At 36.7% G+C, this 13,143-nt stretch overlaps 1 protein-coding gene across 1 annotated transcript; it reads right to left on the bottom strand.

Moving 5' to 3' along the window:
* Nucleotides 1–641: 641 nt before the first annotated feature.
* Nucleotides 642–13,143, bottom strand: FAM81A (family with sequence similarity 81 member A). Its single transcript, XM_009489612.2, has 8 exons — nt 13,097–13,143; nt 11,559–11,832; nt 10,669–10,787; nt 4,409–4,538; nt 3,076–3,182; nt 1,775–1,910; nt 1,197–1,392; nt 642–781 (listed from the first exon to the last, which is right to left on the bottom strand). The coding sequence occupies exons 1-8, from the start codon at nt 13,141–13,143 to the stop codon at nt 642–644; spliced, it is 1,149 nt and encodes a 382-aa protein (XP_009487887.1).

Genomic DNA, 13,143 nt, shown 5'->3' with positions numbered 1-13,143 from the left:
ATTATATAACACTACCTAGTTTACACACACACAGAGGATATTTGCAAAACTAAATGAAGATTTTCTGATGGTATCTAGGTTTTGAAAATTGGTCTGTTAGTGTCAATCATGTCTCCCCAGGAAGTTAATAGTAGAGAAAGTCACCGTAAAAATGCCTGTTGACTTCAATTAAGTAATTTGTATCAAGGTGGAGAACCTTGCCAAAATGATAATAAACAAATGATATCAACTTCTTTTTTTTTTTTTAAAAGGGGGGGCTGGGGGGGTGCAGGTGCTTTTATATGTATATATGTGTAAGCATATACCTGCCTCATCAAGCCCATGAAACTGGGGAGCACTGAAATGCCTTTAGCAAATTAGGTGCCACCTTCACCAATGTGTTACTCCAGTCTTAAACAGTGGTTAATCTCCTGAGAGCAACTAGAGTAGTGCAGTGGCAAATCAGCACCTTGGCCGATAAAAGCTTGTTGTCAGTTGATCTATGAAGAGCTTGCATATACTGCTTTGAGTAAACGTACGGACCTGTGCAACAGCAGCATGTCATTTGGTACATGCATTTAATTTGGATTAGAGACTGGAAAAAGATTATAGTCTGCCTAATTAGCCAGGTAAACATTAATCTCTCGGACAAAATCTTGCAGTCACGGTCCAGCCTCTCCCCATGTTGGAACCTCCTGCTTCATTTGGTGGATCTGCTTCTGTAGGTCATCTCTGTCCAGCTTCATTTTCGCTTCTAGAACTTGCCGTAGAGACCCAATGCTCTCATAGATAGCTGCAAATCCTAATTGCAGGTGAAAATTAAATTAGTTCATAATCAAAAGTGAGAGTACTGCATAATTACTATCAGAATGCGCTTCCTACCATAACGCCCTGCTTTACCCTAGGAAGACAGCAAAAGTTCTGAAGAAAAATAGGACTGTAGTTGTGTGCTGACGGCAAAAATGCCCCTGACTGCAGCCAAGCTATGCCTATGTATGCTCTGGGGAGAGCACTTCTAAGCTAATAAAATGTCACCTCTCATTGCTGTGAATTTAACACTCAGTGAAAATCCTTTTTAATGCCACAGATGCAGCCATTATATCTGGCCCTGAAGTATTTAAACTACTTTGATACAAGCAAAGGCATTTTGCATATTATTATAGGTTGATCATTGTTACCAGAATTCAGAATAAGGAACTTGATAACTATGGTCCTACCAGCATTAACTTCAGCTTTCATTTCTTTTATATCTTCATTAATCTCATTTTGAAGTTTGCCAATGCGAATATTTATCTTCTCTTCAGTCTGTTTTGCTTCATGTGCTTCCATGGCTATCTTCTGTATTTCTTCTATTTTGCCAATTTTCTCTGCCATTTGGTTGAATTTCATCTCTAGGGCTCTTTCACTCATTTCCTGGAGCCGGGAAAAAGAATTTTAATGATTTACTCTGCATATGAAATTACAGTGGTCTTTCCCAAATATGCAATAGATATTGATTAATCATCTTCTATGTGGAATTCAAAGGTGTAAGGATTTACAATTTTTTATAAAATTATTTCAACTGACTTGATTACTGTAGGCTAAAATACTGCTCTATTTAGAAGTGATCCAATTTATTTAAAGATTCTCAGGATGTGGGGATGTTATACTTGACATCAGTGAAGAGAGTTACACAAATACTGAGGAGGTCTGAAAATCTTACTCAAATAATATCTCAATTATGTCATCTTAGTTATTAATAATGCTTCTGTATACTTCCTGAGAAGTATTATTAGGACATTTTAACGAAACTTACAGTGTTTTCCTTAAAAGTCAATGACAGTTGGTCAATTTTTTGCACAAGCTCTTTTTCAATCCTTTCATGTTCCTGTTCCAACCAGCTACGTGCAGACAAAATCTGGCTGCTGAGTTCCTCAATAGCATTTTTTAATCTAAGAGCATAATAGACATTAGCAGATACAAAAGAGCAGAACTTTTGGTCATTCAGCAGTGACTTTTTTTATGATCATGTTCATAAAAAAAAAAAAAATTTACAATTTAATACATTCTTGACACCATATTAAGGTGAATCTTTGAACTTTAAGGCTACTAAACTGGATAAGATAACATTGTTTTAGAAAATAAAGATGAAAGCATAACAAAATAGCAGTTATTTATATGAAACACATCATGACATTTTGAGGCATAGTAGATGCAAATTATTTGCAGCATTGAAAACAGAATATGGTCATCCATTCACATTATCATCTTCATGTCCATAGGTCTTAAATCTGAAAAAAAAAATGTGGTAACCATTTATTTTAGTGGCAATGCCAGTTCATATAGCCCCATTTATGTTGCCTATACCCACCTCAAGTTTACACCAACCAACTGTGAGAGTGAAGCTCTTTCTTTAGACAGTCTCTTTTCCAGTGAATATTTAACATCTGGATCTATTCTTTCACCTGGTTTGCAAATAGTTTTACTGATGTAACTGATGGGATTGCATGAGGATGGCAATAAGCAGTAAGGAGTAAGGATGTGGATGGCTTAAGCCAGGACTGCTGCTGAGTGAAATGCCTGGAGAGGAGTCAATATCTGGATTGAATATCCCTATATAATGTCTAGTAGTAGCACAGTAGCTTATCATTAATAATTTAGGTATTTGAGTTATATATTTGTACTTGAAGCCAATTTAAAGCAATAACACTTTGTGAATGCTGTGCCTTGCTTCCTGGTTGCTTGAGTTGAACTTTCTGCCCTGCTCTCAACAGCCACCTCCAGCATCCGTTGCTTCCTACAGTTCTTGCAAAAAGGTACCAGGCCACTCTTACAGAAATCCTTAGTTGTGTTCTTTACTACAAGTTCTGCCTGAATACTTAACTAGGGACTTAATAGGTTTTTCAACATTGCCTAACCACATTAGGGGCAGAATAACTGTTGAAAGCGAGTCCCACTTGACAGACCATTGTGCTTTTGTAATATCTGTTGAGCACACATATATATTTAAACAGGTAAATGCTTTTGTAGACCTGAAGATTACAACAGTCAAAGTTGGAAAATTGAGGCCCTGTCTTCCAAGGTGCATGGCAGCAGCAAGGTTTCCTGGGCACTCACTTCATATCCAGAAGGTGGAGCTGTTGGTTGCTCTCTTTGTAGGCAATCTTCAACTTTGCTTCTTGTTGCATTATTGATTGCTCTACTCTGCTCAGAAGATGAGAAATCTGCAACAAAATTCAGAATTTACTATTTTTCAACATCATTCCATCACAGTCTCATTTGGGACGTTTTCATACAGTAAAGGAGATCTTAAAGAAGGGCCATTTTTGCTGACTTTTCAAAAATTTTTGAATTTGCACATTTTACTTTATCATGAAAAATATACTATATCACAAGATCAAAGTATCAACTTTGTAAAAACTGTAATTTTTCAGCCATAAATAATTTGAACAGTCTTGCCTTGAAAGCATCTGCCTGCTCCCCACCTTGAGACAGCTGAATTTACACGATACATACGTGTCTGTGTTGTCACATAAGCAGAGTAAATGAATGGCAAAGCACTCCACCAGTACTGAGCTATATTCTTCATCATTTCATGTATAATGGTTACTGCAGTGATAAAAGTCCTGGATTTAACTGGGCTTAGGTCATTACTAACAGAAAATATTTCTCACAAAAAAATCATCCCAGTTTTACAAAACATACTGTTCTGTTTTACAAGATTCATGACAATATGCTCTTAGCATGCTGGCATGCTAATATACTATTCTGAGCCTTCTGAGAAAGGTAAAGAGCATTTTAACCATTTACCTACCACAAAACGAAGATGTAAAATACTTCTGTTGCCCAAGAAAATGGGAAGGCCTTGAGATGGATATATGAAGAATCCTTTCCTTAATGTCCTAAGTCTCTGCTTATATCTAGTGCTCACTTCCATTCTCATACCCAATGGAAGAGAAACCTGACAGACAGATTAATGCGTTCACAGAACCCAAAACCAGTTTTGTTTTGCAGACCTTCAAAAATTGTCTTCAAATATGTACAAAATCATCCTGGGAAGGCCAAAACATACAGGGAGAGACACCGATGCTTGCATTGGTGTGGTAGTTTTGTAGAGCATCCATGTCACATTCACATTCCAACCTCAAGACCATTCAGGCCAGTAATAACTGACTTTTATTCATTTCTGAAGTCCTTTCAAGTGCCTTTAAATACTACTCCCTTCTACACAGCATGCTAAAGGCAGCGAATTAAGGACCTTTTTTCAGTCAGACCAGTACAGTAATGCAGCTAGGTACCAATATTCAATTTAATAAGGACTGTGAGCAGATACACCTCTCCATTTGTAAATCTGTGACCTCCCAGGATAATAATTAACAGTAATGGAGTCCATGTGAATTAGGCTATAACTCTTACCCATACGTGGACCACTTTGGTCCAAATACCATACCTGTATTTCTGCTTCTTTGATTTTAGATTCTAAGATCAGCTTGGAGGTGTGTTGGTCTTTACTTAGGCTCTGAAGTCTTTCATACGTAATTTTATGCTCTGCAGACAGTCTGGCTAACCCAGCATCACACCTGTTTGAATAAATAAATACCAAAGCAACAGCTGAATAGAATACAGGGTCCAGGCTTTTTAAATTACCCATTTTAGACTGGGCATTTCTGTGAAATTACTGGCTGTCTCACAAAGCAATGTCTTCTGAGACTGTAAGAATGGTGATATATCTCATAGTATTAAGCAAACTGTTCCCAAATGGGACTAGAAGGCGAATAGTCTGACACATACATTCCTGTTTTCTTGGCATTGACATGTGTAGACTGTGGTGTTATCAGTCAAGGAAATCACATTAGAAATGCAAAGATGCAGAATTTTAATATGTCGTATTTTTGTCATACTCCAAAAGACATCTGTTAAGGTGTGTATGATTTCACCTACCTGATTAGAAGCCTAAATAATTGAGGACCATTTTGTCATTATTGTAGCTGTGTTCCTCTGAGTTTTACACTATTTTTATTTCTGAAATAGTAGTATAAAATTATTATGTGTAGTAAACAATGTGGGGCAAATTTTACAGTTATTAGTCTTTGTTTAGCTAAAACTGTCATTGAAAGCAATGGCAGTTTGGTCTCAAAAGACTATGAAATGCAGTTCTGGAATATAATAACTATTGCTTCCTTTCTTCTACAAAATTGGAACATTTCTTGATGCTGTAACACTCTCAAGATAAATGTGCTGTAGAATAGAATAGAAATAGAATGCATTTTCTACCACACTTCAAAAATACTTTGGTCAGGCGGATTTCATCTACAGTAATACAATAAGGACATTAACTGAGCTGTAAAAATATAAGTACTGTAATTTCAGGAGTAAGACCTCTGTGAAGTATGAGTCATGTATGGTTTTTTGCTAAGGGAAATATGTAATTGGCAGTGTTACCAAATTTGATCTGTGAAACTGATGGAGAACAGACAGCAGTTACAATTTGAGGGAGAAAAAGGCAGTAAAATGGAACAAGCTAAGGCATGTTAAGTCATTACCTAAATCAGTGACACATTTTAACCTCTTTTTAGTCACATTTCAGTTTGAAGGCTTCCATTTCAACATGCATTTTGATCACCTCGGTTACGGTAACTACCGTTATCGTTAAACATGAACGGAAAGTAACAACTAAAATGACAAACAGAGCATCTGCTTAGTATTATGGTACAAATCCAATATGAAAATAATCAGTAATGCAAAATAACACATAGAATTTATAAAACATGTGGAAATTAATTTATAGTTTAGCAGCTCAGCATTGTGAGACCAATCAGTAGTATCTGTAGGAAGACCAGCTAAGGTTTACACAGCAGTGAACTATACTTGTAGGTCTTAGAATGAGGCAGTTTCTTTAGAAAGATGAGAGGAGCTAAATCTCTCCATGTTGTTACAATCAATCAGAGAGAATCAGATGAATGAAATCATCTTGCATCTAGTCACCAAAAGCCTATGGGCTCAAAAAAATGGTTGGTTTTGTTTCTCTGAGGCACAACAGAAAATACAAAAAGCAACAGCTTTGAAACTAGTGTAGCAAATGTAAACAGCAGGCATCTGTAAGTGGTTTTTAAGGCAAATTAGTGGTTTGGGTTTAATCACAGTGCATCTCTTTTCTTTGTGGAACTCAGTTATGTGATCAAAGAGGTCATATAGTTGCATGGTAACTGAAATATTAAAATTCTGACTATGTTAATTTAGTGTCAGCCTGGTGGATATTAATCGGATTATTTAGTTTTTCTACAGGGATACTGTAATTGACATCCTTTTAAACAAAGTTGGAATAAAGTTTAAATTCCATTGTCTGTAGTTATGGAATGTTTATCCTGCTATGTATTTAAAAAAGAAGTATTCCATATATTGAAGTGGTCAGAGAGAACATATGGAAAACCATGGGCTTTCTAACACTTTTGATACAGGTTTCTGTGGCATGATGGGTCAGAAGAAAATCAGTAATCTAAACAAAAGGGCACATTATAGTTTGGAATTTTTTTTTTTTTTAATAGAAAAAAAATTTCCTATACCGCTCAAAGTTCTGCTTTGATACTTCTTTATATACTCATGTTAAAATGACAATAGAATTCTTCTTAAAAATAGAACTAAATGTTTCTGAACACTGGATTTAGGTTCCTGGGTAATTTAATCAGACTCTATATAAATGAAGACAGTGCACTATAGCTATAAAGACAGAAGGTGAAAACAACTTTCGAGGTTTGGTTACCTTAAAAGCACAAGGAAAGAAGTGAGAAATAGGTTAAGGTTTCTAGGAAGAATACTAGTTTAAAAATGTAAGAGCTGTATGTAAAACCATTTTGTACAAAGAAATGCACAATAAATAACCCTCTGTCTTCACGTCTGAAATTCTGAAGCTGGCCATACATACAACCCAGTGCAGTTTTTCATATGCAGTTGCACACATGCACTGTTGAAATTTGGACCAAAGATGCACTAGAATGTGTTAGTTTTACTATTGTTTGATTATGGAGAACATTTTGTGAAAGTTCTGATTGCCAAGCTGTGTACTTATGTGAAATTAGTAAACAAAGAATAAATGGAGAGATTTCATAGTGCCAAGTATTATTCTGTTTCAGAATACAGTATAATTCTAGAAACCAGTAATGTTTAATATAAACAGTGAAATTATCAAACAGCTGCCTTCCAAGTTGTAGTAAGCAAAAGCAGTAGTTATTTTCCTGGCACACAGAAAAGTATTTTTGTTGTCTTCGCTCTCTAAGAAATCAAAACACAATGGTTGCTCTATTCAGTATCACCAGGGACTAGACAAAGCTGAGAGCTACACCAATACTCTGCACCAGGATGCTATATAAATATGCTATAATGGTACATACAGATTTTTAATGTCCCTGTTATAATAAAACAGGAGATGTTTCAATTAAAATACCGGTGATTCAGTGAAAAACAAGAAGCTGAAGAATAAGCAGTGAAAAGCAAGTTGGTAAGTCCAGGGGATCCGCTGGGCAAGAACAGCAGAGCTGGTAAATCTGAACAGCCTGGATCAACAAGCCCAGGTCAGGTCTCATTGCGTGCATCTTGGAGGCAGCAAGTAGCCAGAGTGCAGCAGATTTATTGTACTGATGAAGTTCATAAATGCAGTGCATCCTAGATGCATCAGACTCATTTTCTGTGCAGTGTAGGAAAATCTGCCTACATGTAATGAGTCCAGGGTGTCTGAAATGAATCAGATCTATACTGTATATAAAAAATCATCTATATATGCAAAGTAGGTCCAATTTGAACATGCATAGTTGCCATTTCGCTGGATGTTTCAGCTGTCAGGAAGCTTCTAGAGACAGCTACTTCTATGGTTCTGACCAGGCTGCTGTACTTAAACTTTCCAGACAGATTATCATAGTCCAGAAGTTATTCTGTAAATAAATGATAAGGCACTACTCATGAGTTCTATGATCTAATATCACAGAAATGGAATTGGTAAATCTGTGTTATATAAAATTGCCAACATCAGGGACAGGAGGCTGGAGTAATGGATCTATCGGCATATATCTAATTTTCTGCTGAATGTGTCACTGAATTTAATAGCGGTAATATTTTTTTCTTAAAGTTAATAATAATGCTGATTCTTAGGAAAATGTACAGCATCATTCATGGTGAACACTGTAACGATGACTTACAAACTCATCAATAAATTATGCTTAATGAGAAATGGCCCAGAGATATGAGCTGTAATGTGTATTCAGTCTTCTCTTGTGAGGGATATTAGTTGGTTCTGTGATGCAGGTGAGCTCAACTGTGAGGTCTGTTTGAATCTCACTCTGCCAGAGTTGTGGGTAGCATGGTTTTGGAGCTGTGCTTCAGAACTGCATGCGCATGTAGGGATCCCTGTTCTCACCATTAAAAGCAGCAGCCCTCAAGAAATAATGAGGCAGTTGTTCGATGATATATTGACGTGTTACAGAACAGTTGGTGTTAGGAAATAAACACCACTCTCTCCAATATTGAAGTTGAATAGGATGTTTAGTATGCATGTAATTACTAGAACTGAAATTTGGCCAGAATCCTGAGATTTACACTAAAATATTACAGGACTAAAAGGCTCAGATTAGGTGCTTTACTATGACACGGCATATATAAACTGATTCACACTGATTGTCCACCTGCATGCTTCAAGCCTAGAGCAGACATGATGTACTTGGAGTTAAATTAGCCTACTGTCACTACAGCCTGGGCCATACATAGTACCTTGACCGTGTCTGACAACTGATGCACAGTTAAGCTGGTAACCCACAGTAACTTGATCATGTTTCTAAGGTTTCACTCTTCAAACTCATCTGAAAGCTAGCAGGACTAGATGTAAAAGCAAAATAATATTAGGTGAGTTCAGCTTATTTTATATAAGGAACATTGGCTAGAGTAATCAGAAAGTGTTTATCCCAGGGAGGGTTTCTGGTAAATATCTGTGTAGTGCTAACAGCATAACAAACTGCCATCTTGACCATGATCTCCAGGTATTACTATAATCATTATTCACCGGAACACTAATTTTCAAAGTAGAGTATGTCTGTAAATAAAGGCAAATAGCTTTCTCCCATGGAACACTGCTTTAACTTGATTTCTGATAAAGGAAAGCTTATTTTCTTCCTTATTCAGGGAAAATTTTTATGTAGAGAGCATAATGCTGGATAGAAGGTAACAGTTAAAAAACAATAAACTGACTCTCCTATGGTAATGAATACAAATATCCAACATTCATTTCACAGTCTGACGTAAAGCAGATATTGTTATAATCTCATACAATTATCAGATAAATTCCAACCCAGGCACAGTACACGGGCGTTGCCCTAAGTAAATAAAGGAAGAAATCCTGGCACAGACTGTGCTAGTCCACCAGCGATCCCCGTACCAAGTACTCTGGACAGGCAAGGGGCCCTGTTGTGAAGCTCATGCTCGCACATGTTTATTCACTTGAGTTCTGTTATTGAAAGCAAAGGCACTATATTTTGCTTCACAAGGTGTCAGTAACTGTGTTGTTCCAAATACAGACCTCTCTGAGGATGTAGTATGATCTCAAAGTGGACTTTTTGTATAAAGAAGCAGGAAGATCTAAGCATGTAGATTTGTCAGGGATTTCTTGGTGAGAAGGATATGTGTGTGTATACTTCTCTATATATGTATTTCAATCAATTTTCTGATGTGACAAAGTCAGCTTGTCTAGTTCATTCCTATTTATTAAAGGATAGTGCAATAACTTTAAAAAAAATGAGTATGTAAAACCTCTCTAAAGTATTCTTTACAAAATCGGCTATGAAAGTTACAGTGGAAACTTCGAACGATCAAATAAATTGAGAAAACTTTAATTCAAGGAAAATCCCTCTCTGATTATTTTTGTAGGCTGTTGAAGGTTATCACTAAATCAGCTGACTTACAAAAAAAGAAAAATTATCTGTACAATATAGACAATAGGTCAAATTCTAGACAATAGGTCAAATTCAGAACAAGTATAATTCCAGCGAAGTTATTAGCCAAGCCACTTCTTGCCAGATTAGGTCCTTTTTCTATAGCTGTACATATCCTCTGTCTTTCGTGTTCAGCTTTACAGACACTTAAGCAAATGTTGTTGTACTGGGGTTTGTAAATGTGTCATTGATGGCACAACCTGAAGTCTGTGTAGTTGCACAGTCGTAATCTGTAGTTTCAAGTAGCCTGCAAAACCTTTATTGTTTTATAGTTTTCTGTTCCTTACATGTCAGGTAGCCTATGTAGTTTTTAATATGGCTAACCAATAGCTGAATGCACAGATTTTTACTTCTAAAATACATGAAAAAATGTGCAATTATTCTATTCTTTACAAGTGCAGGTTGTTCCATGCTGCCTTTATAATTGTGCTAATTAATTTGTTTCAAAGACAGACCAGTCTAACCATAGTACTCTTTAAAGCTGAACCAAATCCAAATTCCTAAAGAATTTGAGGTAATTTATTAAAAAATAATGTCAGAAATTAAGGGTGATATTGTTATGTTTAATATGTAATACTGGAATATAAAAGATTATTAGTCATTTGCTTGAAAACACCAAGCAAAATTATCCTGGGAATTTTGCCAAAATTGAATTCAGCCCATTATCACTAACATTCATACTTCAAGATTAAAACAATATTAGCCAGTCCCCAAAATATACTTCTGTGCTGACTTTTACCTTGCCACTCTTCCCCGAAGATCTCCTAAACCAGAAAGCTGCCGCATTTCCAGACTCTTCAGGGTAGAATTTGTTCCATAGCTGAGATTGTCTCTGACACGTATCTGTTCCTGTAGCATCTACAAAGCATTCATATGCAAATATAAACTCAGTATGTCACATTTAACGTACACTTAAAATGTCACTCATTATTTTTCAGTATTTCAGTAACATCAGATACCATTTTATTATTACTGTATTAAAAACTTTGTCTTGTATTGTACTAAACCAGATACCTTTAGGTCATTTATTATTTCCTATTCTTAGCGTCCAATAAATACCATAATATGTATAAAGTATAACTTGACAAGGGAATGGAGACTTAAATATTTAATTTTTACCCTTTCGTTTTCCCCACCACACCCCTGCTGCTCATTGCAGCAGAGGTTAGACACGAAGTCGCGTATCTGCAGATGATTAGGTCATAAAAATGAGCAGTTGGGTCTGGCTACTCGGTGTCGTCAGTAAGTCGGAAGTGAAAGAAGGTTTGTTATAGCGCTAAGGCATTTCCTGGTGTTTTTACAGCACAGCCTTTGGGCTGAAGTTGAGCTGGGTATTAGTGTCGCATTAATTCATTTTGTCAAGGTTTTCCAGTGCAGCTTTTGAAAGCAAGCTTATTAGTACCACAAAGGTTTCTGTGTTTATATGCTAATATCCTGTGCTGTTTTCATAGCCCCTGAAAGAATTATGTAATTTGCAAACAGTTTTTCAAGTTAAAAAACCAATTTATAAGCTTACAGGATCTTCAGACCTTCTCTGACCTTTACTTATCCTGTGGTAAACTTACTTATTAAATCAGAAGGAATAAGTAGCTGAGATGGCATTAGTCCTGTGAAAAGTTCTTAACATACCTCAATGTCCCGATTAAGCTGCCTCACTATTGCCGTTATGTTTCGGATATGTTCTTCCAAGAGTTGCCTAGCCAACCGGTCGCCCCCCCCTTTGTTCTGCATTCTGTGCAGAGTGGAAACAATGTCCTCCTTAATGCGAAAAGCGTGTTCCACAAGAGCTGCCGTTGTTTTCTCATGGCTTAGGATTCTGTCTTCCAGCTGATCCACCAGGCTTGCAGATGCCAACGGGACTGCTGTCAACGCCTGGCTATGCAGCGGTATGTTTCGAACCCGTCTAGTGAAGAAGAATATCCAGATATTGTTAAGTTCTCACACAAAACTCCACAATGTCTTTCCACTGGAGACAGTGTGATACTATCTTAGTAGCAATACTGGGGAGAAGCACCAGAATACTCACAGAGAGAGGGCCCACTGCTAGAAATAAGTGGGTGCTGTGTTTGCTACTGTGTCTATCTTGTTCAAAGGTAGGTCAGGCTCTTTTTCCTGCAGGTCAGGCTCTTTTTCCTACTCTTTAAGGAAGCTTACAAAAGCATAGGATCTTAAGAAACGGACATTAGCATTATAAAAGTAGTTACAATTCAGAACTATAATTTGATTAAGAATCCAAATTCAAAACCCTTTTATTGAGTTTCATAAGTAATTGTCTCTACAGTTTTCAGGCTTAATCAAAGCAGTAACTGTAGAAGGTAGATACTGCAAATTAAACGGAAACAGACCGAGATTAAAGAGGAATAGCTTGTGTCCATTCTTTTTTCCGGTCTCTGTAGCTATTCTATAATACCATACAGAAGCTTGTTCCCCCATGAACTGGACAGGAACATATGTAGGTGTAGAAACTGAGGAGAGACCAAAATTATGACAAGCTTCTCAGTCTTAGAAGTCAAATTTTCCACCAAAATAGGGTACCTTGAATAATTGTCTAGATTTTTCAAGAGAGCTCTGCACTGCATAGCTTCCATGGAAAGCAATGGAGCTTGTGGGTGCTCAAAGTAAAAAAAATTAGGCTGCTAATGCATGCAGTCTTTTCCTGCTGCTGTATTCTGTAAAGAATAAAGAAAATTTTCAGAAGCATAAGTGGAAGATACAAGTTCAACCCCACTTTGAAAGAGATACTTTTTTTGGAACTCTGTTATTTACTGTGTATTCTCCATGTTGTTTCCTGTTAATGAGGCAAATTAACAGTTTACTTTCACCATGATGATATTGATAGAGATTGTATGAGGACTCCAGCAAAGATCACTTCTGGCTCCGAGTTTTCATGCTTATTCCATGGTGTTAGAAGGCAGGCTAAAGTATAGTATTCTTGGACTTCTACTCAGTTACAGTTCAAGCTATTTAATGTCTTTGGGAAAGAGTTAAGTAAAAGCTGAGTAAGAAACTGCGATTTGGGCCATGATTTGAATAAGTCTACAGTATTTCACTTCGCTTTGCATACTAATGCCAAAGTCCCAAGTCACAGCATTACTATATATAGGGAATTGAGAGACACACAATACTCTGCAATATGAAAATTTTATTTTTTACATTCCAAACTGTACCTTTCAGAAGGGGCAAGAGTTGGGAAGATTGGGCTTCGCTGGGCCAT

The sequence above is a fragment of the Pelecanus crispus genome, chromosome 7 (genome assembly GCF_030463565.1).
Source record: "Pelecanus crispus isolate bPelCri1 chromosome 7, bPelCri1.pri, whole genome shotgun sequence".
NCBI classification, from domain to species: Eukaryota; Metazoa; Chordata; class Aves; order Pelecaniformes; family Pelecanidae; genus Pelecanus; species Pelecanus crispus.
The sequence above is the reverse complement of the archived record's forward strand: the minus strand, read 5'-3'. Positions and strand labels throughout refer to the sequence as shown.

Bases quoted from the DNA above. Each gene is read 5' to 3' on its own strand.
- FAM81A (XM_009489612.2), bottom strand. From the start codon at position 13,143: ATGGCCCAGCGAAGCCCAATCTTCCCAACTCTTGCCCCTTCTGAAAG. The intron at 4,539-10,668 runs GTAAAAGTCAGC...TTATTCAAACAG, and splicing joins CTTCGGGGAAGAGTGGCAAG to GTGTGATGCTGGGTTAGCCA. The intron at 1,393-1,774 runs GTAAGTTTCGTT...TCCCGGCTCCAG, and splicing joins TGACTTTTAAGGAAAACACT to GAAATGAGTGAAAGAGCCCT.